This window comes from Hordeum vulgare, chromosome 6H, assembly GCF_904849725.1.
Source record: "Hordeum vulgare subsp. vulgare chromosome 6H, MorexV3_pseudomolecules_assembly, whole genome shotgun sequence".
NCBI lineage: Eukaryota > Viridiplantae > Streptophyta > Magnoliopsida > Poales > Poaceae > Hordeum > Hordeum vulgare.
In genome coordinates, this window is record NC_058523.1 from 96,444,471 (window position 1) to 96,471,163 (window position 26,693).

Genomic DNA, 26,693 nt, shown 5'->3' on the forward strand with positions numbered 1-26,693 from the left:
TCTGCGAAATGAGCTCAAATGGTTAAGCTCAGGTGAAATCAGTCTAACTAGGGTTCAAGTACTAGACTTGGTATTGATGCTCACATATCGAAGTAGAATAAGAAGCTAGGAAATGAGTTAAGACCACGATAATTCAAGTCTGCTCCCAGGCTTATCTGCTCCCGCTGCTTAAAACCACTACTTCAACTAGCACGCATCTGCGAAATGAGTTCAAATGGTTAGGCTCAGGTGGAATCAGCCCTTCAGGGCTCAAGCACTTACTGGTGCTCATATTTTAAGTAGAATAAGAAGCTAGGAAATGAGTCACAACTTTTACATCAACTAGCACGCATCTGCCAAATGAGCTCAAATGTTTAGGCTTGAATTCAGCCCATCATGGGTGCTCACAATTTTTCTGCATGCGTGCGGTGTTCAAGAAAAAAAAAGTAGCGCATCTAACACGGACTACTTAGCTATCATACTTGTGCTCCAAAACAGAACCATCGGACGTCTATCTTTGCAGATACAACATCCAGATATTCAGCTCATGACAGTCCTCCCATTTCAAGAATAAACAGTTCTTCTCTCCAAAGAATCAGAAGAATTTACCACAAAAAGAGAGAACAAGCTGCCATAATTTCAAGAAAAGAATACTAGAAATGTAACAAGTAACAAAATTTGAATGAAACTTGCATCATAAAAATCTGATCGTTTCAGATACAGTATCGAGAAGACAGAAGTTGCATCATCACCTAACAAGTCCACATCAACATTCATGGCCCAGTTCTTTTCACCTAGGATTCTACAGAATCCGGATTCTAGAAAATTCTCTCAGAATCTGCTTCTCCCAGAATTTGTCCTCGAGTTCTTTTCGTAGATTGTAGTTTGAGATTCTAGAAAGTGTTGTGTGTTGAAATGTCAATACTACCCTTAGAATAATCTCAAGAGCTGGTGAGGTCGTCGGTGGCGGGCAGAGACAAACTCGAGCTCGCTGGTGAAGCCGCCGATGAAGGTAAAGGAGGTGATGGAGGGAGAGAAGGCCGACAGCGGCGGGAACCTGGCCGACAACGTAGGGCCGTCGGTGGTGGGCGGAGGGAGAGAACGCCGGCGGGGGCGGGGACCTGACCGGCAGCGGAGGGAGAGAAGCCCGCCGACGAAGGGAGATAACGCCGGTGGGGGCGGGGACCTGACCGGCGGCGGCAAAGGGGCTGGCGGCCGCGGCGCAACCCTAGCCGACGCTGCAACCCTGGCCCCCATCGCTGTGTTCCCTTGATGCGAACAGGACGGGTCCAGCGCTGGAGCCCTCGGTGGCATTTCGGCTGTAATTAGTTGATAGGATAGGGGTACACTTCCAATTCGAAACGTTTTCTTTTGAGGGACTCTCCATAATCTCGAGATTCTGGGAAAAACCAGGTATTTGAAGATTCTGAGATTGCACTAGGATCTCTGAGATTGCACTAGGATCTAGAGAATCTGACAGAGATTTTGGAAGCCTAGTCGAGTTCTTTTGGCTCAAGATTCTGAGACGGAGATTCTCCATAATCTCGTGAAAAGAACTGGGCCTTAGAATCCAACGTACACTAGGATCTACAGCCCAGAAAGGCAATCATAAAGCCACGATCATTAGCCAGATAATAAAACTGCAAAGGCAAAAAACAATTCAACAGAAAAATGAGCACAGGCAGATTACTTCAAAGTTGACTTATTCATACTTAACGGCACAGATGTACCAGAAACTGTTTGCACAAAACCACACATAAGGATGACTCGATGATCCATCAAACCAGACACAGTACGACTTCACTCAGACGAGACGACACTTGAACAAAGAGGCACACCCACCGGACGACACACGGCAATTACTGACCACCACGGAGGCGGAGCACCAGGTGAAGGGTGGACTCCTTCTGGATGTTGTAGTCCGCAAGGGTGCGACCATCCTCCAGCTGCTTGCCGGCGAAGATCAGGCGCTGCTGATCCGGGGGAATGCCCTCCTTGTCCTGGATCTTGGCCTTGACATTGTCAATGGTGTCAGAGCTCTCAACCTCCAGAGTGATGGTCTTCCCAGTCAGGGTCTTGACGAAGATCTGCATGCCACCACGGAGGCGGAGCACCAGGTGAAGGGTAGACTCCTTCTGGATGTTGTAGTCAGCAAGGGTGCGACCATCCTCCAGCTGCTTGCCTGCAAAGATGAGCCGCTGCTGGTCCGGGGGGATGCCCTCCTTGTCCTGGATCTTGGCCTTGACGTTGTCGATGGTGTCTGAGCTCTCCACCTCCAGAGTGATGGTCTTCCCAGTCAGGGTCTTCACGAAGATCTGCATGCCTCCCCGAAGGCGGAGGACAAGGTGGAGGGTGGACTCCTTCTGGATGTTGTAGTCAGCGAGGGTACGGCCATCCTCGAGCTGCTTGCCAGCGAAGATCAGGCGCTGCTGGTCCGGGGGGATGCCCTCCTTGTCCTGGATCTTGGCCTTGACGTTGTCGATGGTGTCGGAGCTCTCAACCTCAAGGGTGATGGTCTTGCCAGTGAGGGTCTTCACGAAGATCTGCATGCCACCCCTAAGACGGAGGACAAGGTGGAGGGTGGACTCTTTCTGGATGTTGTAGTCAGCGAGGGTACGGCCATCCTCGAGCTGCTTGCCGGCGAAGATGAGACGCTGCTGGTCCGGAGGAATGCCCTCCTTGTCCTGGATCTTGGCCTTGACGTTGTCGATTGTGTCAGAGGATTCCACCTCAAGGGTGATGGTCTTGCCCGTCAGTGTCTTCACAAAGATCTGCATGCCTCCGCGAAGACGGAGAACAAGGTGGAGTGTTGACTCCTTCTGGATGTTGTAGTCAGCGAGGGTCCTCCCGTCCTCGAGCTGCTTGCCAGCGAAGATGAGACGCTGCTGGTCCGGCGGGATGCCCTCCTTATCCTGGATCTTGGCCTTGACGTTGTCGATGGTGTCAGATGACTCCACCTCAAGGGTGATGGTCTTGCCCGTCAGTGTCTTCACAAAGATCTGCATCTGCAAAGAAGAATTACAGACAGGATGGTAAGCATAAAGAAGCAGATCACAATGATGGAACAACAAATAGTAATGCATGGACAAGCTTCTATGGCAGCAGCATATTTTTTCATTGAAGATATGTAAGACCATAGGTCCTTGTGTATATATAACAAAAAAGTCTACAGATTTCATTGATCTAATGATTCCACATAGGTGCCAGACATGCTTATTATCTATGAGAAACCTAGCTTCAGGGTAGTAAATCAAGCACATCTGACACTAATCTACATGTATTTGCTATCTCAATGATTCCACAAGCTTCAGGAGAAAAACAATCTACAATCCCAGGCCTATTAGGACGATCTTGGTACAAGAGCAATCTGATAAAGAGCGACAGATCAGGCAGTATCTGTGTCTGGAGAAAATTTTATCACACAGCTCACAAAATTCTTGTCTTAAATTTGTCTAGGTATGAATGTATCTAGTCATGTTTTAGTATTTAGATACATCCATTTCTAGACAAACCTACGACAAGAATTTTGGGATGGAGGGAGTACTATTTTGGTCCATAAAGATTTACCCAGAACTGTAATAGATGAAACATGCATAGGTTAACATATGAGACCATATGGCATCAGGAATTCACCCAGAAGACGGATAGACCAAACCCTTCAGTAAATATTAGTAAATAATCACAAAATCCCTACGATATTCGCTAAAGCTTAACCAATATAACAACGCAAAAGGATAAGCTTATACATCAGGCCACAGACTCAACAGACATATTTTCTTCATCAAAGAGATGCCAGCGACCAAATAGGTTCATGCACATCTAGATTATCAATTATCTCACGGATCCCCATATAGCCGTTGGCCATGCTTATCATCTAAGCAGAAAAGAAACCTATCTTCGGGTTAAAACCAATCTACAATCCTAGGCCTATTAGGGCGATCATGAGCGACAGATCAGGCAGTACACGGGTTTGAGAGAAAATTTTACATGGCATACAAGCTACATAGGCGAATCTATCAAGCAGGAACTGACGAACTAGTACTACATAAAACATGCATAGATTAACATACGAGACCACAAGTCATCAAGGAACTACAAATTAGTACACGCGAAATTCCTACGAATCCGCACAAGCATCACCGATCTAACAACAGATCGGAGCCAAATTCCACGGTAGTAGACGACCAATTATCACGGAGCACCACAGAAACGCAGAGGTGAAGGGATCGCCGTACCTTGAGGCGGCGGGGAGGGAGGATTCGACGAGCCTCGGGTCGATTGGAGACGAGATTGGTTGGGGATTTGTTGGTTCCGTTGCTTTGCTGGGAGCGGTGGTGAGGATTGGAGGCTGGGAGGGGGTCGGTATTTATGGCGACTGGACGACTAGGCACGGGCCCGGGTGGAGAAGGAATCCCGTGCCGTGACGGGTACCGTCTCCACAACGCGATCCGCACGAAATATCCGACGGGCGGAGGGTTCGAGAAAGGACGGCCGACTACCTCGCGTTTGCTTGGTGGCCGTTAGCCACCCGTTCACGCCGTTAGATGGATCGTTTAGGCCGTGTCCATGACGTGTATGACCCGTTGAGATTGGATGTATAGGTGCCCGTGCTTTGCTACAGAGTGCAAGGCACATACATTTTAATCGTAAGAGTAATATAACTACAAGTTTGTCAATGCAATGAGTAACACTAAACACTTGTTTAGGTTATAATTACGTTATCAATTGCCGTTGATTTTCTTTATATAAAACAATTATAGATGAAACACGTTTAATAGTCAAACGATATTATACCGCATACAATAATTTCCTTGGGAAGAATTGACGCTTGATAAAGAGATAAATCATTGAAATGCCTTGTTTCACTGCTCTTTGGAAATGGTGAAAAATGATTTGAGAAGTGAGATAAATAGTCATTTGATACTTCCTCATTTTACCATTGTATTGTATCTCAATTCTTTTTTCCACCCGTCCCGGCGAGTCAGTCTCCGGCCACGGTGTTCCTCGCCTTGGCTCGTCCCGGCGCCGCCCGCCTCGCCTCCGCCGCGTCCCAGTGCTGCCTTCCGGGCCATGCATGCAGTGGAGAAGCCTTTGATCGTCCGCCCCGACCGTGCGCTCCTTGTCGCGCCCGACCGTCCCCTATTTGAGCCCGGCACTGCCCGTCGTCGCGCGCGTCCCCTGACGTGGCCGCGCGAGCTCCCCCACCCCTGCCTCGCTCTTCTCCGGTGTGGCCCCATCCTGATTCGGGTCGTCGGTGGCCTGCTCCGCCCTGCCCATGGACGGCCTCGCCTCGGCAGTGGAGGTCGAACGGACCGCAATTCTGTCCGGCGGTGGAAAATTCTGGCATGAAGTGACCTCTTCCAACGTGCAGCGACGGATTCAGGTGAGTTTCTGGTACATTTCGGCCAGTTCGACGGCGACGCGTCTGCTCCGAGGAGGTTTCACCGGTTTATGGGTTGAACTGTATATAGCCTTCAAAATCATACATGTAAGGTTTTTGTGAATGGAATTACCGTGCCCCTTAAAAAGTTTAAGGGTCGAACAAGTTTTACGGGTCTGCTAGACGTCGTTTTTTTCGACCAAAATTACAAACACCTCGTTTTTACGGGTTTGACCAGTTTATGGGGGTCTGCTAGACGTCGTTTTTTCGACCAAAATTGTAAACACCTCGTTTTTTACGGGTTTGATCAGTTTATGGGGGTCTGCTAGAGACGTCTTAGCTAGCTTCGTGCGCCCGTCGTGTGGCTTGTTGTGGCGTGATGGGAGGGACTAGGCCGGGCTGCATAGAGGACTTAGAGCATTTATAACTAGACACATCATATCCATCTCAAACGTCTTGACAAGCCGTTTGATCGGTGACCGGTCACAAAAACGGGATTTAACCGGACCGCTCAAATCCATCTCAAACACCTCGACTGATGAACATCCCTCATATTCATCTTAAATATGAGGACGATATAAGGGCTTGCGGACACCTCCGCACATGTCCGGTCAGTCTGCCATTTAGAACACGATCCTATCTCGGACCATCTTTTCTCTCTTTATATTAATTATTTTCTCTCTCTTTTCTTTTCATCAATCACGTGCAACTAACCGGACATATAAAATTATAAAAAGTGCAATCACACAAAAAATAGGGGTTTAAAACGGACACGCCTCATCATTGACTGAACGCGTCCGCGGACGTTTGAAGGGCCAGATTTACAAATTCCGACTGTAGAGCTTCACACGACGGCATAGTGACGAACGGAATGTAGCCGAAATGACGAATGTTGCAAACGTATAGTCGGGATCTAGTTGTCCCGTTAGAGCTCACGTTATCACTAGAATGGGCAGGTGGAAAGGAGCTAGGACTGTTGGTTCTCGTCACACATACACGAGAGATTAATTAACAAAAGCAACGCTTGGTACTTGGAAGACGAGGAGGTTTTGGTCGGGTGGGAGCATTGTGACGTCCCAGTAGTTAAGCTACAATAATCACACGTTGATGGTGCCATGTCATCGAGATCAACTAAGACAAATTGCTACTTGTTAAAAACCAGAGCGAAATTTCAAATTTAAAAATAAAGTAAGATAAATGTTTTCTTCAAACTATAAAAGAAAATCTTGGTTAGGTTGCAAATATTGATTAACTAATTTTCATGTTAAACCCAACATTATTTCGCCCACCAAAAACATTGCACTATATAATAACAAACAAAAATAAAAGTAAGAAAATTACACAAGTATCTATCTAAATCGTACTAAGTAAGAACTTTTTTTTAGAAAGAAGATAAGAAGAAGAGGCTAACCACGGTGGTGCCGGCGCCGAGATGGGCGCGGGCGATCGACGGCAGTGAGGACGGGGACGGGATAGGACGGACTGCCAAACCTAGAAAAATCTTGAGAAAAATGGAGCTTGGACAAGAAGCTTCGAGAGGAGAAAGCTTAACTGTGACTCAAACATTTCATCGAACACGTCATGTGCATAGGAGGTGAGCTAGAGCACCACAAAGCTCTTCCACGGCCGACCAAAAAACAGAGTAGTGCACCACAAAGCTCGCGGACAGGGGCTATATATAGGCCAACCATTAGTCCCGATTTGTGATTGGAACTGGACTAAAGGACACCATTTGGTCCCGGTTCCAGACACAAATCGGGACCAATGATCGTGCGCCAGGAGCAAGGTTCATTGGTCCCGGTTCGTGTCTGGAACCGGGATCAACGGGGTCAGAAGAACCGGGACCAATGACCTACGAGGTCTGGCCGACGCCCTGTCTTCACGAACCGGGACCGGTGCCACTATTTGTCCCGGTTCATGAGTTTACCGGGATTAATGAGATTTTAGGCCTGGACCAAAGCTCTGTTTTCTACTACTTCAAATATTATTTTGGTGCTTCAAAACCACTCGACATCATATCACGAATATATTACTCCTATTTCTCCTAAGTTGATTATATTTTTGTATCTCTCACAAAAAATACAAAATTGGCAGGACTAGCACATACATGAATTATATTTGACTGAACTTTATGTTTATGAAGGAACGGATATCTCGTAGAGCAGAACATTATTTTGATCGGGACAGGAAGCTGCAATGTACTCCCTCCACAAAGAAATATAAGAATATTTAAATTATTATTTTAATAATCTAAACGTTTTTATATTTTTTTTCAAAGAGAGTATTCTAGAAGTAACGGTTTGGACTTTGGACCAACCGATGCACTGATGCTGACCATCTGGTGCTATGGACAGCTCAACTAACTATATGGGGGAAAATTAGCAGCCGGCGGCTAGTGATTGCCACTTGTTGGCAGCATAGACCAATGCGATAATAATATTCAAAAATTAATGCGTACTTTATGCGTGATATCTTTCCTAATAATAAAGCGCGGAGCGCTTCTGTCGTCCGTCGCGGTTATTTTACAAAAACACCCCTCGCTTTTCCAGTATTCAACCCGCAGTCCTTTTTGAGTCAAAAAACGAATCGTTTTTTGCATTTTACAGAAAACCCCCTTATGTTCTCCACCACCGGTCCCTTATCCGTGCGCGTTCTCCACCACAGGGGGCGGCTGGCCGCGGCGGGGGAGCTGGGCCACGCGCTGGAGGCCGTGAGCTGGCGCACGCCCGCCCCGACGTGCTCTACGTCAACGTCGGCGACGGTGACTCGGACCACGCGGGCGAGGGATGCGGCGCGCCAGAAGGCCCTGGTGGCCGGGTCGCCGAGGATGCGGCGCACGCCCCATGGCGCGCGGAAGGCGGCCTCCAACACGGCGCGGTCGGAGGTGATGGCGCGCTAGAGGCGGCAGACGCAGGCCGCCCGCGCGACGTCCACGGGCGGGAGCCGGTGCAGGACCGCCCGCAGGAGGTCGGGCAGGAAGTCGTGAGCGCTCATCGGGGACGGCACCTACGGATCGGGTTTGGCCGGGAGGGCGCGGTCTCCGGCGCGGCTGGTCATGGCGACCGGAAGGAGGAGGAGGAGGATCGCGCGGGTGGATGGATGAGGGGGAAGAAGGCGGCGTGTGCGGTGGCGCGGGGCGTGGTTGATTGGTTGGCAGGGGAGACGGAGATGTGGTTGGTCCTCAAGAGCGGTGCGTGAACAACTCCCGGACCGCCTGCTGCTGGCCACGGAGAGGCTCCAGGAGGGCGCCACTTCGGAGAGCAGTGCGGGCTCCCCGCTGTACACCTCCCTGAGGGCCATCATACTGTTGGGGAACGTCGCATGGGAAACAAAAATTTTCCTACGCGCACGAAGACCTATCATGGTGATGTCCATCTACGAGAGGGGATGAGTGATCTACGTACCCTTGTAGATCGTACAGTAGAAGCGTTAGTGAACGCGGTTGATGTAGTGGAACGTCCTCACGTCCCTCGATCCGCCCCGCGAACAATCCCGCGATCAGTCCCACGATCTAGTACCAAACGGACGGCACCTCCGCGTTCAGCACACGTACAGCTCGACGATGATCTCCGCCTTCTTGATCCAGCAAGAGAGACGGAGAGGTAGAAGAGTTCTCTGGCAGCGTGACGGCGCTCCGGAGGTTGGTGACGACCTTGTCTCAGCAGGGCTCCGCCCGAGCTCTGCAGAAACGCGATCTAGAGGAAAAACCGTGGAGGTATGTGGTCGGGCTGCCGTGGAAAAGTCGTCTCAAATCAGCCCCAATACCTCCGTATATATAGGTGGGAGGGAGGGGACCTTGCCTTGGGGCTCAAGCCCCAAGGGGGTCGGCCGAGTCCAAGGGGGGAAGGCTCCCCCCCCAAACCGAGTTGGACTTGGTTTGGTGGGTGGGAGTCCTTCCCTTCCTTCCCACCTCCCTTTTTTTTCTTTCTCTTTGATTTTCTTTTGTATGGCGCATAGGGCCCTTTTGGGCTGTCCCACCAGCCCACTAAGGGTGGTGCGCCACCCTCATGGCCTATGGGCTTCCCCGGGGTGGGTTGCCCCCTCCGGTGAACTCCCGGAACCCATTCGTCATTCCCGGTACATTCCCGGTAACTCCGAAAACCTTCCGGTAATCAAATGAGGTTATCCTATATATCAATCTTCGTTTCTGGACCATTCCGGAAACCCTCGTGACGTCCGTGATCTCATCCGGGACTCCGAACAACATTCGGTAACCAATCATATAACTCAAATACGCATAAAACAACGTCGAACCTTAAGTGTGCAGACCCTGCGGGTTCGATAACTATGTAGACATGACCCGAGAGACTCCTCGGTCAATATCCAATAGCGGGACCTGGATGCCCATATTGGATCCTACATATTCTACGAAGATCTTATCGTTTGAACCTCAGTGCCAAGGATTCATATAATCCCGTATGTCATTCCCTTTGTCCTTCGGTATGTTACTTGCCCGAGATTCGATCGTCAGTATCCGCATACCTATTTCAATCTCGTTTACCGGCAAGTCTCTTTACTCGTTCCGTAATAAAAGATCCCGTAACTTACACTAAGTCACATTGCTTGCAAGGCTTGTGTGTGATGTTGTATTACCGAGTGGGCCCCGAGATACCTCTCCGTCACACGGAGTGACAAATCCCAGTCTCGATCCATACTAACTCAACGAACACCTTCGGAGATACCTGTAGAGCATCTTTATAGTCACCTAGTTACGTCGCGACGTTTGATACACACAAAGCATTCCTCCGGTGTCCGCGAGTTATATGATCTCATGGTCATAGGAACAAATACTTGCACGCAGAAAACAGTAGCAACAAAATGACACGATCAACATGCTACGTCTATTAGTTTGGGTCTAGTCCATCACATGATTCTCCTAATGATGTGATCCCGTTATCAAGTGACAATACTTGCCTATGGCCAGGAAACCTTGACCATGTTTGATCAACGAGCTAGTCAACTAGAGGCTTACTAGGGACAATGTTTTGTCTATGTATCCACACAAGTATTGTGTTTCCAATCAATACAATTATAGCATGGATAATAAACGATTATCATGAACTAATAAATATAATAATAACTAATTTATTATTGCCTCTAGGGCATATTTCCAACACATACCCGCGGGGGAGCAGCAGCAGCAGCAGCAGGCGGTGGCGGCAACAGCGGCCTCTGTTGGAGATGACGCAAAGCGGAAGAGCGGGACGCGAAGCCGGATGATGGACCTGGGGAAGAAGATGGGGGACAAGCTGGAGGAGTTCGCGCCTTCGCTTGTGTCGGCCTTGACATCGACGGGGACTTCGGCGAGCTCCGCCTCCGTGTTCGCGACTTCGCCTGTGTCGTCCTCGACATCGACGGGGATTCTGGCCAGCTCCGCGTCTACTATTTCCTCCGTGCCCTTGGCTTCTGTGCTAGCTCCATCCTCCTACTCCGTGTCCGCGACTCACGCGCAGACATCCCCGGGATTGGCTTCCCCCTCTTACTGCTCGCCAGCACCCACCACGGTGGCGTTTTCTGCGCCGGCATCCACCACGGTTTCTAGGGCCGTCGTCGTCGCTCCCTTGGTGCCCGAGGCGTCGATATCCTTACGCCCCTCGACGACGCCCTTGGCTGCCCAAACGTGCTCGTCGTCCATGGCTTCCTCGGCCGCGGAGACACCGCTGATCACCTCGTTTGCGCCTCTGTCGTCCTGGACGGGTACTTCGGCAACCTCCGCTTCTGCCCTCGCTCCGTCAGCCTCTTCTTCTTCAGGTATGCTTTCTTGTTCCACCGAAAGAATCTGGTCATGCTCTGCTACTCGTGCTGTACTCTGTTTATTTTCCAGAAAATGGATGTGTTGCATTGTATTTGTACCAAGTATGCCTATTGCTTGCCTTGTTCTGTAGCCAAGGAAAACATATAACTGAATGAACTTGGGTACTAAAAGGAGAAACCAGTTCGTGCTTTGGTTATCGTCAGACTTTAGCTTGTGGGTTGGTAATAACTATACTGCTGTTAATTTGCCTTGTCTGATATTCCACTTGTAATTACTTGCCAACCTGTAGTGCTGGATTGCCTGCCTTAATTACATGATGTCGATCATATCTAATCAGTATACAACTATACATACACTGTTTTTCTGCAGTTATGCTACCAATTGGATTGGAAATGAACATAAATCAACCAAGTAGTATATGTTGACATGGCTTTATACTGCTTTTCAGCTAGGCAAGTACAAATCAGTGTCATCGTCATGCATGGAAGAAGCACTCGACCGACCTTAATTGCAGGCTTACACTAACATGTAAATGTTGGGGAACGTCGCATGGGAAACAAAAATTTTCCTACGCGCACGAAGACCTATCATGGTGATGTCCATCTACGAGAGGGGATGAGTGATCTACGTACCCTTGTAGACCGTACAGCAGAAGCGTTAGAGAACGCGGTTGATGTAGTGGAACGTCCTCACGTTCCTCGATCCGCCCCGCGAACAATCCCGCGATCAGTCCCACGATCTAGTACCGAACGGACGGCACCTCCGCGTTCAACACACGTACATCTTGACGATGATCTCGGCCTTCTTGATCCAGCAAGAGAGACGGAGAGGTAGAAGAGTTCTCCGGCAGCGTGACGACGCTCCGGAGGTTGGTGATGACCTTGTCTCAGCAGGGCTCCGCCCGAGCTCCGCAGAAACGCGATCTAGAGGAAAAACCGTGGAGGTATGTGGTCGGGCTGCCGTGGGAAAGTCGTCTCAAATCAGCCCTAAAACCTCCGTATATATAGGTGGGAGGGAGGGGACCTTGCCTTGGGGCTCAAGGAGCCCCAAGGGGGTCGGCCGAGTCCAAGGGGGGAGGACTCCCCCCCCAAACCGAGTTGGACTTGGTTTGGTGGGAGGGAGTCCCCCTTCCTTCCCACCTCCTCCCTTTTTTTTTCTCTTGATTTGTTCTTCTTGGAGCATAGGGCCCTTTTGGGCTGTCCCACCAGCCCACTAAGGGCTGGTGCGCCACCCTCATGGCCTATGGGCTTCCCCGGGGTGGGTTGCCCCCTCCGGTGAACTCCCGGAACCCATTCGTCATTCCCGGTACATTCCCGGTAACTCCGAAAACCTTCCGGTAATCAAATGAGGTTATCCTATATATCAATCTTCGTTTCCGGACTATTCCAGAAACCCTCGTGACGTCCGTGATCTCATCCGGGACTCCGAACAACATTCGGTAACCAACCATATAACTCAAATACGCATAAAACAACGTCGAACCTTAAGTGTGCAGACCCTGCGGGTTCGAGAACTATGTAGACATGACCCGAGAGACTCCTCGGTCAATATCCAATAGCGGGACCTGGATGCCCATATTGGATCCTACATATTCTACGAAGATCTTATCGTTTGAACCTCAGTGCCAAGGATTCATTTAATCCCGTATGTCATTCCCTTTGTTCTTCGGTATGTTACTTGCCCGAGATTCGATCGTCAGTATCCTTATACCTATTTCAATCTCGTTTACCGGCAAGTCTCTTTACTCGTTCCGTAATACAAGATCCCGCAACTTACACTAAGTTACATTGCTTGCAAGGCTTGTGTGTGATGTTGTATTACCGAGTGGGCCCCGAGATACCTCTCCGTTCACACGGAGTGACAAATCCCAGTCTTGATCCATACTAACTCAACTAACACCTTCGGAGATACCTGTAGAGCATCTTTATAGTCACCCAGTTACGTTGCGACGTTTGATACACACAAAGCATTCCTCCGGTGTCAGTGAGTTATATGATCTCATGGTCATAGGAATAAATACTTGACACGCAGAAAACAGTAGCAACAAAATGACACGATCAACATGCTACGTCTATTAGTTTGGGTCTAGTCCATCACGTGATTCTCCTAATGACGTGATCCAGTTATCAAGCAACAACACCTTGTTCATAATCAGAAGACACTGACTATCTTTGATCAACTGGCTAGCCAACTAGAGGCTTGCTAGGGACGGTGTCTTGTCTATGTATCCATACATGTAAATGAGTCTTCATTCAATACAATTATAGCATGGATAATAAACGATTATCTTGATACAGGAATTATAATAATAACTATATCTATTATTGCCTCTAGGGCATAATTCCAACAGTCTCCCACTTGCACTAGAGTCAATAATCTAGCCCTCACATCACCATGTGAATTACATTGCAATAAATCTAACGCCCATACAGTTCTGGTGTTGATCATGTTTTGGCCGTGGAAGAGGTTTAGTCAGCGGGTCTGCTACATTCAGATCCGTGTGCACTTTGCATATATTCACGTCCTCTCCCTCGACGTAGTCGCGGATGAGGTTGAAGCGTCGTTTGATGTGTCTGGTCTTCTTGTGAAACCGTGGTTCCTTTGCTAAGGCAATGGCACCAGTGTTGTCACAGAACAAGGTTATTGGATTCAGTGCGCTTGGCACCACTCCAAGATCCGTCATGAACTGCTTCATTCAGACACCCTCCTTAGCCGCCTCCGAGGCAGCCATGTACTCCGCTTCACATGTAGAATCTGCTACGACGCTTTGCTTGGAACTGCACCAGCTTACTGCACCCCCATTAAGAATAAATACGTATCCGGTTTGCGACTTAGAGTCGTCCGGATCTGTGTCAAAGCTTGCATCGACGTAACCTTTTACGGCGAGCTCTTCGTCACCTCCATACACGAGAAACATCTCCTTAGTCCTTTTCAGGTACTTCAGGATATTCTTGACCGCTGTCCAGTGATCCACTCCTGGATTACTCTGGAACCTACGTGCCATACTTATGGCCAGGCTAACATCTGGTCTAGTGCACAACATCGCATACATGATAGAACCTATGGCTGAAGCATAGGGGACGGAGCGCATATGCTCTCTATCTTCATCAGTTGCTGGGCACTGAGTCTTACTCAATCTCGTACCTTGCAGAACTGGCAAGAACCCTTTCTTGGACTGTTCCATTTTGAACCTTTTCAAAACTTTATCAAGGTATGTGCTTTGTGAAAGTCCTATCAGGCGTTTTGATCTATCCCTATAGATCTTAATGCCTAGAATGTAAGCAGCTTCTCCTAGGTCCTTCATAGAGAAACTTTTATTCAAGTAAACTTTTATGCTCTCTCAAAACTCCACGTTGTTTCCAATCAGCAATATGTCATCCACATATAATATTAGAAATGCCACAGAGCTCCCACTCACTTTCTTGTAAATACAAGATTCTCCAACCACTTGTATAAACCCAAATGCTTTGATCACCTCATCAAAGCGTTTGTTCCAACTCCGAGATGCTTGCACCAGTCCATAAATGGATCGCTGGAGCTTGCACACCTTGTTAGCATTCTTAGGATCGACAAAACCTTCGGGTTGTATCATATACAATTCTTCCTTAAGGAAACCGTCAAGGAACGCCGTTTTGACATCCATCTGCCAGATTTCATAATCGAAAAATGCAGCTATTGCTAACATGATTCTGAAGGACTTAAGCATCGCTACGGGTGAGAAAGTCTCATCGTAGTCAACTCCTTGAACTTGTGAAAAACCCTTTGCCACAAGTCGAGCTTTATAAACGGTCACATTACCGTCAGCGTCCGTCTTCCTCTTAAAGATCCATTTGTTCTGAATGGCCTTGCGGCCCTCAGGCAGTACCTCCAAAGTCCACACTTTGTTCTCATACATGGATCCTATCTCGGACTTCATGGCTTCCAGCCATTTGTTGGAATCTGGGCCCACCATTGCTTCTTCATAATTCGCAGGTTCATTGTTGTCTAACAACATGATTGATAAGACGGGATTACCGTACCACTCTGGAGCAGCACGTGGTCTCGTCGACCTGCGTGGTTCGACAGAAACTTGAACTGGAGTTTCATGATCATCATCATTAACTTCCTCCTCAACCGGCGTCGCAATGATAGAGGTTTCCCCTTGCCCTGCGCCACCATCCAGAGGGATGAGAGGTTCGACAACCTCGTCAAGTTCTATCTTCCTCCCACTCAATTCTCTCGAGAGAAACTCCTTCTCGAGAAAAGCTCCATTTTTAGCAACAAACACTTTGCCCTCGGATTTGAGATAGAAGATGTACCCAACTGTCTCTTTTGGGTAACCTATGAAGACGCACTTTTCCGCTTTGGGTTCCAGCTTTTCAGGCTGAAGCTTTTTGACATAAGCATCACATCCCCAAACTTTAAGAAACGATAACTTTGGCCTTTTGCCATACCACAGTTCGTATGGTGTCGTCTCAACGGATTTTGATGGTGCCCTATTTAAAGTGAATGCAGCTGTTTCTAATGCATAGCCCCAAAATGATAACGGCAAATCAGTAAGAGACATCATAGATCGCACCATCTCTAATAGAGTACGATTACGACGTTCGGACACACCATTACGCTGTGGTGTTCCAGGCGGTGTTAACTGTGAAACAATTCCACATTGTCTTAAGTGAGCACCAAACTCGAAACTCAGATATTCACCCCCACGATCAGACCGTAGGAACTTGATCTTCTTGTTACGATGATTTTCCACTTCACTCTGAAATTGCTTGAACTTTTCAAATGTTTCAGACTTGTGCTTCATCAAGTAGACATAACCATATCTACTTAAATCGTCAGTGAAGGTGAGGAAATAACGATATCCGCCGCGTGCCTCCACGCTCATCGGACCACACACATCGGTATGTATGATTTCCAACAAGTCACTTGCACGCTCCATTGTTCCTGAGAACGGAGTCTTAGTCATCTTGCCCATGAGGCATGGTTCGCACGTGTCAAGTGAATCAAAGTCAAGTGACTCCAAAAGTCCATCAGCATGGAGTTTCTTCATGCGCTTTACACCAATATGACCTAAGAGGCAGTGCCACAAAAATATGGCGCTATCACTGTTAACTCTAACTCTTTTGGTCTCAGTGTTATGTATATGCGTATCGTTATGAAGATTCAATATGAACAATCCTCTCACATTCGGTGCATGACCATAAAAGATGTTACTCATAGAAATAGAACAACCATTATTCTCTGACTTAAAAGAGTAACCGTCTCGCAATAAACAAGATCCAGATATAATGTTCATGCTCAACACAGGCACTAAATAACAATGATTTAAGTTCATCACTAATCCTGACGGTAACTGAAGTGACACTGTGCCGATGGCGATTGCATCAACCTTGGAACCATTTCCTACGCGCATCGTCACTTCATCTTTTGCCAGCCTTCGCCTATTCCGTAGTTCCTGTTTCGAGTTGCAAATATGAGCAACAGAACCGGTATCGAATACCCAGGCACTACTACGAGAGCTGGTTAAGTACACATCAATAACATGTATATCAAATATACCTGATTTTTCTTTGCCCGCCTTCTTATCTGCCAGATACTTGGGGCAATTGCGCTTCCAGTGACCCATACCCTTGCAATAGTAACACTCCGTTTCCGGCTTAGGTCCAGCTTTGGGTTTCTTCGTCGGATTGGCAACAGGCTTGCCTCTCTTCTTCGAATTTCCCTTCTTGCCTTTGCCGTTTCTCTTGAAACTAGTGGTCTTATGCACCATCAACACTTGATGCTCTTTACGGAGTTCAGACTCTGCGACTTTCAGCGTCGCAAACAACTCACCGGGAGACTTGTTCATCCCTTGCATGTTGTAGTTCAACACAAAGCCTTTATAGCTTGGCGGCAGTGATTGAAGGATTCTGTCAGTGATAGCTTCTTGCGGGAGTTCAATCCCCAGCTCAGCTAGACGGTTTGAGTACCCAGACATTTTGAGCACATGTTCACTGACAGATGAGTTTTCCTCCATCTTGCAAGCATAGAATTTATCGGAGGTCTCATACCTCTCGATCCGGGCGTTCTTCTGAAAGATAAACTCCAACTCCTGGAACATCTCAAATGCTCCATGACGCTCAAAGCGACGTTGAAGTCCCGGTTCTAAGCCATACAAGACTGCACATTGAACTATTGAGTAGTCCTCCTTACGTGCTAACCAAGCGTTCTTAACATCCTGATCACCCATAGCGGGTGGTTCATCTCCTAACGCAGCATTAAGGACATAATCCTTCTTCCCAGCTTGTAAGATTAGCTTAAGATTACGAGCCCAGTCTACAAAGTTGCTTCCATCATCTTTCAACTTAGATTTCTCTAGGAACGTATTAAAATTCAGGATGACTGTCACGTGAGCCATGATCTACAACACAAATATATTCAAAGTGGACTTAGACTACGTTCAAGATAATTAGAGTTTAACTTAATCAAATTATTCGCTAAACTCCCACTCAAAAAGTACATCTCTCTAGTCATTTGAGTGGTTCATGATCCACTTATGCTAGCTCAAGTCCGATCATCACGTGAGTTGAGTATAGTTTCAGTGGTAAGCATCCCTATGCTAATCATATCATCTATATGATTCATGATCGACCTTTCGGTCTCATGTGTTCCGAGGCCATGTCTGCACATGCTAGGCTCGTCAAGCTTAACCCGAGTGTTCCGCGTGCGCAACTGTTTTGCACCCGTTGTATGTGAACGTTGAGTCTATCACACCCGATCATCACGTGGTGTCTCGAAACGACGAACTGTAGCAACGCTGCACAGTCGGGGAGAACACAATTTCGTCTTCAAATTTTAGTGAGAGATCACCTCATAATGCTACCGTCGTTCTAAGAAAAATAAGGTGCATAAAAGGATTAACATCACATGCAATTCATAAGTGACATGATATGGCCATCATCACGTGCTTCTTGATCTTCATCACCAAAGCACCGACACGATCTTCTTGTCACTGGCGCCACGCCATGATCTCCATCAACGTGTTGCCATCGGGGTTGTCGTGCTACTCATGCTATTATTACTAAAGCTACATCCTAGCAAAATAGTAAACGCATCTGCAAGCACAAACGTTAGTATAAAGACAACCCTATGGCTCCTGCCGGTTGCCGTACCATCGACGTGCAAGTCGATATTTCTATTACAACATGATCATCTCATACATCCAATATATCACATCACATCGTTGGCCATATCACATCACAAGCATATCCTGCAAAAACAAGTTAGACGTCCTCTAATTTTGTTGTTGCATGTTTTACGTGGTGACCATGGGTATGTAGTAGGATCGCATCTTACTTACGCAAACACCACAACGGAGATATATGAGTTGCTATTTAACCTCATCCAAGGACCCCCTCGGTCAAATCCGATTCAACTAAAGTTGGAGAAACTGACACTTGCCAGTCATCTTTGAGCAACGGAGTTACTCGTAACGATGAAACCAGTCTCTCGTAAGCGTACGAGTAATGTCGGTCCAAGCCGCTTCAATCCAACAATACCGCGGAATCAAGAAAAGACTAAGGAGGGCAGCAAAACGCACATCACCGCCCACAAAAACTTTTGTGTTCTACTCAAGAAGACATCTACGCATGAACCTAGCTCATGATGCCACTGTTGGGGAACGTCGCATGGGAAACAAAAATTTTCCTACGCGCACGAAGGCCTATCATGGTGATGTCCATCTACGAGAGGGGATGAGTTGTAACGACCAAGATGCGGTCCTTTCCGATCTGGGGGTCGAGGCCCCCAAATAGGAAAGAAGCACATCTAAGTGTTTCGCAAGCAAGTAAACATAGCATATAATAATACTTACAGTAGACAATCTGGGATTCAACTGTCTTCTTATTAAAATACAGAGTACAACGCAGATACAAACAAGGTAGTTCCGGTACGGACTACAAAACAAGGAAAATGCTATGCTACCCGCTGCAGGCCCACGATCACGACCACGGCTCAGTCCTCTGGATAGTTCACGTAAAGGCGATCTGTCTCCTCGTCGTACTGCCACGCCAGCTGGGTGCCGTCGGGATCATCTGCCTCTGGGGTACCTGTACCTGCTGGGAGTTTCGGAGGAATCCGTGAGCCACGGGGACTCAGCAATCTAAGACCTTGGTGCCAGAACTAGTCATGTTATTTGGGTAAGGAAGGGGTGAAATGTTTCAGGCTGCTGCATCCTAAGGTTGAATAAGTGGCTAGCTTACGCAAAGGAGAATGGACAGTGTTCTATGCTAACGATCGTGAATACTTGATCAGAAAGTGATCCTGAACACCTACCTACGGCATTCATAACCCCACCGTGTTCCCGATCGAAGAGAGATCTTCGAAGGGACAGTCACGGTTACGCACACAGTTGACATGTTTTATTAGTTTATGGTTAAGTTTTCTAATACCGGATGTTAACAAAATATTCCAAGTTGCCACATAACCGCGGGCACGGCTTTCCGAAAGATTAAACCCTGCAGGGGTGCTCCAACTAGTCCATCACAAACGAACACAGGCCGCAAAGGCATCCTCTAACACGAATCTCGTGATCTCGTCGGATTCCTTAGAGGAAAACCTCGACTCTGGGGAAAACCAAAGCTTCACCGGAATTCCTATACGCAAGATATACCGCTAAGGCAAGACAAGACTAGCAGGACCTCCCGACGTGTCAACGACCCTGATAAGAGCCGCGTATCTCAGTCTCAGGACACGCCGGATGAGTCACACTACAGGTATACCAAACCTCAGGTTGCCCTGTGGTGGCCCCATAGTCTGCCCAGTTTGGACCAACACTCATGAAGAGCACTGGCCCGGGTTGTTGATTAGAATCCTCGGGGTAGCTATTCCCTATGCAGATTATTATTAGGTGATTAGCAAATAGTACCAAAGTTGGGTCCTGCCGGACAAGCCTTAACACTACGTGATTTATCAAGGGGGTCCCCATAACAACCCCGAACGTGTTAGGAGCGATCATTATGGAATCAAACACCGGTAACCGGTAACTAAGGCGGCAATAACGGAACAAGACACCCGGCAAAAGGCTAGGCCTCCCGTCATTTACCAAATATATAGATACATTAATTAAATAACAGAAATTAATATAATGATATCAAGCTCATGGCAACTCATGAGTTATAAACACCTGCAACTAACAATACTAACATTAGTAGCTGAGCAAGCCTACCTAGCCATGCAAATTTGCTAGGAAAGAGTAAGGTGTTTGGCCTCATGGCATATGAAGAGGCAATATATTTTCAATGGTAGGCCGCGAGCAATATGACGTGGAATTGAAACTAACATAACAAGTCTAGATATGGGATCAAGGTCATGTCATCTTGCCTGTGATATCCTGAGCTTGGAAAGGTTCTGGATCGTCCTGCACGTACTCTCCTGACTCCACGTATTCGGTCTCCGCTCCCTGTGCTACCCAACACAAGAGTAACAGCCAATGAACAGCAGCACCACAAAATGCAACAATCACATGATGCATGAGATGAAAGTTGAGCATGCACCACTATTTCTAACACTAGCACAAGCAAGATAAACTACAACAAGTTCCTGGACAGAACTTTGCACTAAACTATTTGGACATGCATGGGAATGATATGAACAGATGCATCTCGTAAAAACGGTGCAAAACCATGTAAAGAACTTTGCAAACGGAGCTACGGATCAACGGGAACCAACGAAACACGATATGAAGCCCTACGTGAAAGATTCATCACCACACACACCATTGGCACAAATCTGGTGTTCCCAGGTTGCCAAGACATATATTACCCCAACATGAATGAAATGGAGCAAGGTAGAACACCCCAACAACAATTAAACACAAACTTTGAACAAAATGGCAAAACTACGCAATCTGCCAGTTTCTGCATCTTAGCTGTTTGTGAGCCACATGCAACATAGCTACAAGTCTTCAAATATGACAAATAATATATGTGGCTGTTGCCAACAAAGAACACTACAAGCTCCAGAAAGAATCACAGCAAAAGGAATTAAACTCTAGAAGATACAAGGCCACAAACTTTCCCAAAACCATCAGTTCTCAGGGACTTGGTGAAAATTCCTGCACCTGAGATTCTGTTTCTGTTCTGAAGCTTTTTGACAGCAATCAAAACACAAGTTACTGGACTCCAAATGACTTGAAAATTGACAGGAAGCTTCACAAACATACCAGGTTCAAAACACTAGCACTGAACTAAGTCCAGTTCTCAACAGAATGACCAGCACATCCTTGTCTACAGGGGAAGAAAATGTTTCCAGCATTCCAGACTTAGTGAAATTTTCAGAGTTCAAAAATCTGGAATTTTTCAGCCACATGCCCACTTTGTCTAGGCATAGTTTGCACACACATGTCACCAAGAGGTGATTTACACCACTATGGTGTTGAGCACAAACCCCTACTACTAACACACAAAATTCATGCCCTTGGGCTCCATCTATACCATGGAAACAAAGCCCAAACTTTCAACAAAATGTAATGCAAATCCATAAGGTATGCTTCTAAGATGACAATTACATAGGAGGGTTTCATGTGCACAATGACAAAGTGACATGGGGGTTTGAACCCCATGTTTGTGTCATGCACATCAACAACACCAACACCCATATCACAATACTACTAGATTTCAAACACAACACAATGGGACTCTAAGCTAACAAGAGAGTATGCACACCCCCACATATGGGCATGTGATGGTGCACACTCTCACAAGCATCACTAGGATCTTCCTAGTATCCATGTCATCCTCAATATGCAACCACCACAACAATCCACACCCTCACATGCTAACATAGAGCTATCTAGAACATCACTTCACACCAAAACATGTGATGAGGGGGAGGCACCCACATCCCACTAAATCATTGCAAACAAATAAAACTACAAGATCACTTATCCCACACCAAAGTTCAAAAGTTGGGGCTATACAAGAGTGGCTAGTGCATCTTATCACCTCCAAGCACAACACACACAATTGTCAAGGCAGCTAGCATCATCCACTTATCAAGGCTAACTCCTCTATCACTAAGGTGCACCCACCAAAACCATCACAAGTATAGCAAGATCACACATCACCTCTTAGTGTGCAAAACACACACATAACTAAATCTACCCTATCTATATTAGCAGGAACAAAATCACCCCCACTGTGTAAAAGAGTTAGTTATCAGAAGAATTCACAAAACTAACAAACCACTTTGTATGGAGTTAGGGAAACAAAAATTAAAAGGCAGGAAAAGAAAAGAAAGCAAAAAAATAGAATCAGGGGCTGCTGGGATTCGAACTCAGGCCCCTGGTGTCCAGCACCACTATCTCACCACTGCGCTGCTGCACCAGTTGTGGTCAAGAGAAGAGAAAAGGCAAGGTAAGCTACCTGCAGGAATAAATCAAAACAAAAGGATAAAAAGCGCCGAGGGGGGGACTCGAACCCACGCCCTCCTACAGGCGCTAGAATAAGCCATCACAACACTACCATCGGGCTACGGATCGAGAACTGGTTTAGACAAGAAGGTAAAATAGAAAACCACTCCACTCACGAGATGAACTCCGCCGGCGGCCGGACCCGAGGGCGCTGGCGGCACCACTTCCGGCCACCACCGGCAGGGGAAACTATCGGCGGGGCCCGCGGGAATCTCAGGGGCTCCATTCCCGCCCTGAGCACGGGAAAAGGTTCCTCCTTTGGCTGCCCGGAACGGCACCGACGTTCCCTGCCGCTGCAGCTGCTAAGTTGCACCGGCTAGCTGCTGCTGCTACTGCTAGCGCCTGCTAGGCTACCGTCGAACTGCTACCAACACAAAGCTACACCACTACACCTCGCCTCTCCTCTCGACAACGCACGCACGAGCTCGGCACAGAACAGCCGCTACTACTGCTCCTCTAACATGCTGCTGCTACGAACAGAGGAAGCATGCGCCCGACGGGACCGAGCCGATCCGCGGCGGAGGAAGGACGGGGAGGACGCGGCCTCACCTTGGGAGAAGATGGGGCGCCGAACGGGGCGGAGGACGCCGAAGAAGCTCCTCCGACGTAGACCGAAGCAGGGAAGGAGACTCCCGGTTCGCCCCGTTGACGAGGACGAGCTCGACGGGGGGGGGGGGGGGGGGTCGCTCCTCGGGGTCCTAACGCCGGGAATGGGACGCGGGGAGGCGCCCCGAGGCCCCGGACATGGCGGCCGGTGCCGGGGACGACAGAACGGCGGGTTGAAGGAGGAGGCGCTGCACTCTCTCTCTCTCTGCTACCTCACAGAAGCTACCAGGGAAGAACGAGGACAGGAGGGAACTGGCGGCGCTGGGGGGGGGGAACGGAGAGGGAACCCTAGGGCGGAGGAGGCCCCGGGCTCCTTTTATCGTCTCGGGAGGCGAGCTCGAGCCGCTGGATTAAGGGAGAGGCGATCGAGAGGTGGAGCGTAGGTCGTACAGCATGACGTCGGGAGGAAGAAGGGAATGGCTCGCCAGCGGGCTCTGTCGCCAGGGGTGGAGTCCTACTGGGCCGCACGGGAGAAGACTTAATGGGCCAGGGAAAGAAATAACACACAGGAGGCTTAACCAATTAGATTAATTGAAAAACAATTGCACCCAGGGAAGGGAAAAAATATATTACCCAAAATAACTACTGGGTTAAAAAAATAAAAGGAAAATCCTGCTAGACATAAGAGATACTGGCCCAATAGGGAAAAATAGGAAAGCAATATTTGGTGATGTTTGAAATAAATGCAAAACAGTAATTAACCTACTGTTTTGAGTTTATTTGCACCTCTAAAAATCATAGAACAAACCAGAAAAATTGCACCCCCTCATAAGCACATTTTTATCTAACCACCAGACATTTTAGAATCATTTTTGGGAAGAGACATGAATAAAAATAGGAGGGAAAAGGAGTTTAAAAGGCAAGAGCTTAAAATGACTAGCACTCACTCCTACATCACACACACCATTATCACATGCATCACAAGGTAGTGCAAAACCACCACTTAACCCTAGCAAGATCACATGCACTCTCAACACCACAACACTACTCCTAGTAAATTCAAATGCAACATGATCATGGCATGCAATCATAAGGAATGGCAAGGAATGATATGCTATGCATGCATGCAAAGGAAGTAAGCACTAAGGAACACACATGAAATCATGGCACAAAATGATATCATCAAGATCTCTGACAAGGTGGCCCCACATGGAAGGTTACAAAAAGAGAAAGACCTACACTTGGGGCTTTACATGAGTGATCTACGTACCCTTGTAGACCGTACAGCAGAAGCGTTAGAGAACGCGGTTGATGTAGTGGAATGTCCTCACGTCCCTCGATCCGCCCCACGAACAATCCCGCGATCTGTCCCACGATCTAGTACCAAACGGACGGCACCTCCGCGTTCAGCACACGTACAGCTGGACGATGATCTCGGCCTTCTTGATCCAGCAAGAGAGACGGAGAGGTAGAAGAGTTCTCCGGCAGCATGACGGCGCTCCGGAGGTTGGTGATGACCTTGTCTCAGCAGGGCTCCGCCCGAGCTCCGCAGAAACGCGATCTAGAGGAAAAACCGTGGAGGTATGTGGTCGGGCTGCCGTGGGAAAGTCGTCTCAAATCAGCCCTAAAACCTCCGTATATATAGCTGGGAGGGAGGGGACCTTGCCTTGGGGCTCAAGGAGCCCCAAGGGGGTCGGCTGAGTCCAAGGGGGGAGGACTCCCCCCCCCAAACCGAGTTGGACTTGGTTTGGTGGGAGGGAGTCCCCCTTCCTTCCCACCTCCTCCCTTTTTTTTTCTTTTCTCTTGACTTTTTCTTCTTGGCGCATAGAGCCCTTTTGGGCTGTCCCACCAGACCACTAAGGGCTGGTGTGCCACCCTCAAGGCCTATGGGCTTCCCCGGGGTGGGTTGCCCCCCCGGTAAACTCCCGGAACCCATTCGTATTCCTGGTACATTCCCGGTAACTCCGAAAACCTTCCGGTAATCAAATGAGGTCATCCTATATATCAATCTTCGTTTCCAGACTATTCCGGAAACCCTCGTGACGTCCGTGATCTCATCCGGGACTCCGAACAACATTCGGTAACCAACCATATAACTCAAATACGCATAAAACAACGTCGAACCTTAAGTGTGCAGACCCTGCGGGTTCGAGAACTATGTAGACATGACCCGAGAGACTCCTCGGTCAATATCCAATAGCGGGACCTGGATGCCCATATTGGATCCTACATATTCTACGAAGATCTTATCGTTTGAACCTCAGTGCCAAGGATTCATATAATCCCGTATGTCATTCCCTTTGTCCTTCAGTATGTTAGTTGCCCGAGATTCGATCGTCAGTATCCGTATACCTATTTCAATCTCGTTTACCGGCAAGTCTCTTTACTCGTTCCGTAATACAAGATCCCGCAACTTACACTAAGTTACATTGCTTGCAAGGCTTGTGTGTGATGTTGTATTACCGAGTGGGCCCCGAGATACCTCTCCGTTCACACGGAGTGACAAATCCCAGTCTTGATCCATACTAACTCAACTAACACCTTCGGAGATACCTGTAGAGCATCTTTATAGTCACCCAGTTACGTTGCGACGTTTGATACACACAAAGCATTCCTCCGGTGTCAGTGAGTTATATGATCTCATGGTCATAGGAATAAATACTTGACACGCAGAAGACAGTAGCAACAAAATGACACGATCAACATGCTACGTCTATTAGTTTGGGTCTAGTCCATCACGTGATTCTCCTAATGACGTGATCCAGTTATCAAGCAACAACACCTTGTTCATAATCAGAAGACACTGACTATCTTTGATCAACTGGCTAGCCAACTAGAGGCTTGCTAGGGACGGTGTCTTGTCTATGTATCCATATATGTAAATGAGTCTTCATTCAATACAATTATAGCATGGATAATAAACGATTATCTTGATACAGGAATTATAATAATAACTATATCTATTATTGCCTCTAGGGCATAATTCCAATAGTAAACAGTTGTGTTGCTTTCATACTTTGATCAGGAAGTTAGTTGATTAGCCGGGAGCAGCAAGCGTGCATCATCTTATTCTTTCATGCATGCGCTGGAAATCCCGACTGAAAACATTTCCTCTACTTTGAGTTGCAGGTTTCCGATTCGCAAGTAGGCGGTATGTCTTGTTTCGCTCTTGATGATCTCACATTGTTGTAAATGGGGCTAATTTTGTGCTGTTTTTAACATGTGAACCGGATCGTCCATTTATGCATGCAGATCTAATGATCCGGAGGAGGAAATCGCTGCGCGATGCCACTATACATGTGCTTGTGTGGATGACGCAATCTTCAAGCTCAGTGATGATGTCTATGTGAAGGTGAACCATTTGCACTGAGTTCTAATGGTTATTACTTAGTTCGTTCACTATATTTATTACTTGTACCGATTATTAATGTACTGCCATTATCTTCTTAGCTAGAAGGTTTGTACATGATTGCAGCGTATTAACATGATTAATACAGTTTGTGTTGCCATTTTGGCTAAGTTGATTGATGAAATGTTGTGCTTCTTCTGTTTCTGGCATGCTGTTAGCTTCCACATTCAATTTGTGACAACAAAATGCA

General features: G+C 47.6%; 1 protein-coding gene and 1 pseudogene across 1 annotated transcript; both read right to left on the reverse strand.

The window, feature by feature from the left end:
* Positions 1-752: 752 nt before the first annotated feature.
* LOC123406378 lies at positions 753-1,341 on the reverse strand (annotated as a pseudogene).
* A 324-nt stretch (positions 1,342-1,665) lies between these two features.
* Positions 1,666-4,298, reverse strand: LOC123406377 (polyubiquitin). The gene is made up of 2 exons (XM_045099887.1): positions 4,215-4,298; positions 1,666-2,984 (listed from the first exon to the last, which is right to left on the reverse strand). The coding sequence occupies exon 2, from the start codon at positions 2,982-2,984 to the stop codon at positions 1,839-1,841; it is 1,146 nt and encodes a 381-aa protein (XP_044955822.1). The 5' UTR covers positions 4,215-4,298; the 3' UTR covers positions 1,666-1,838.
* Between the last annotated feature and the right edge of the window lie 22,395 nt (positions 4,299-26,693).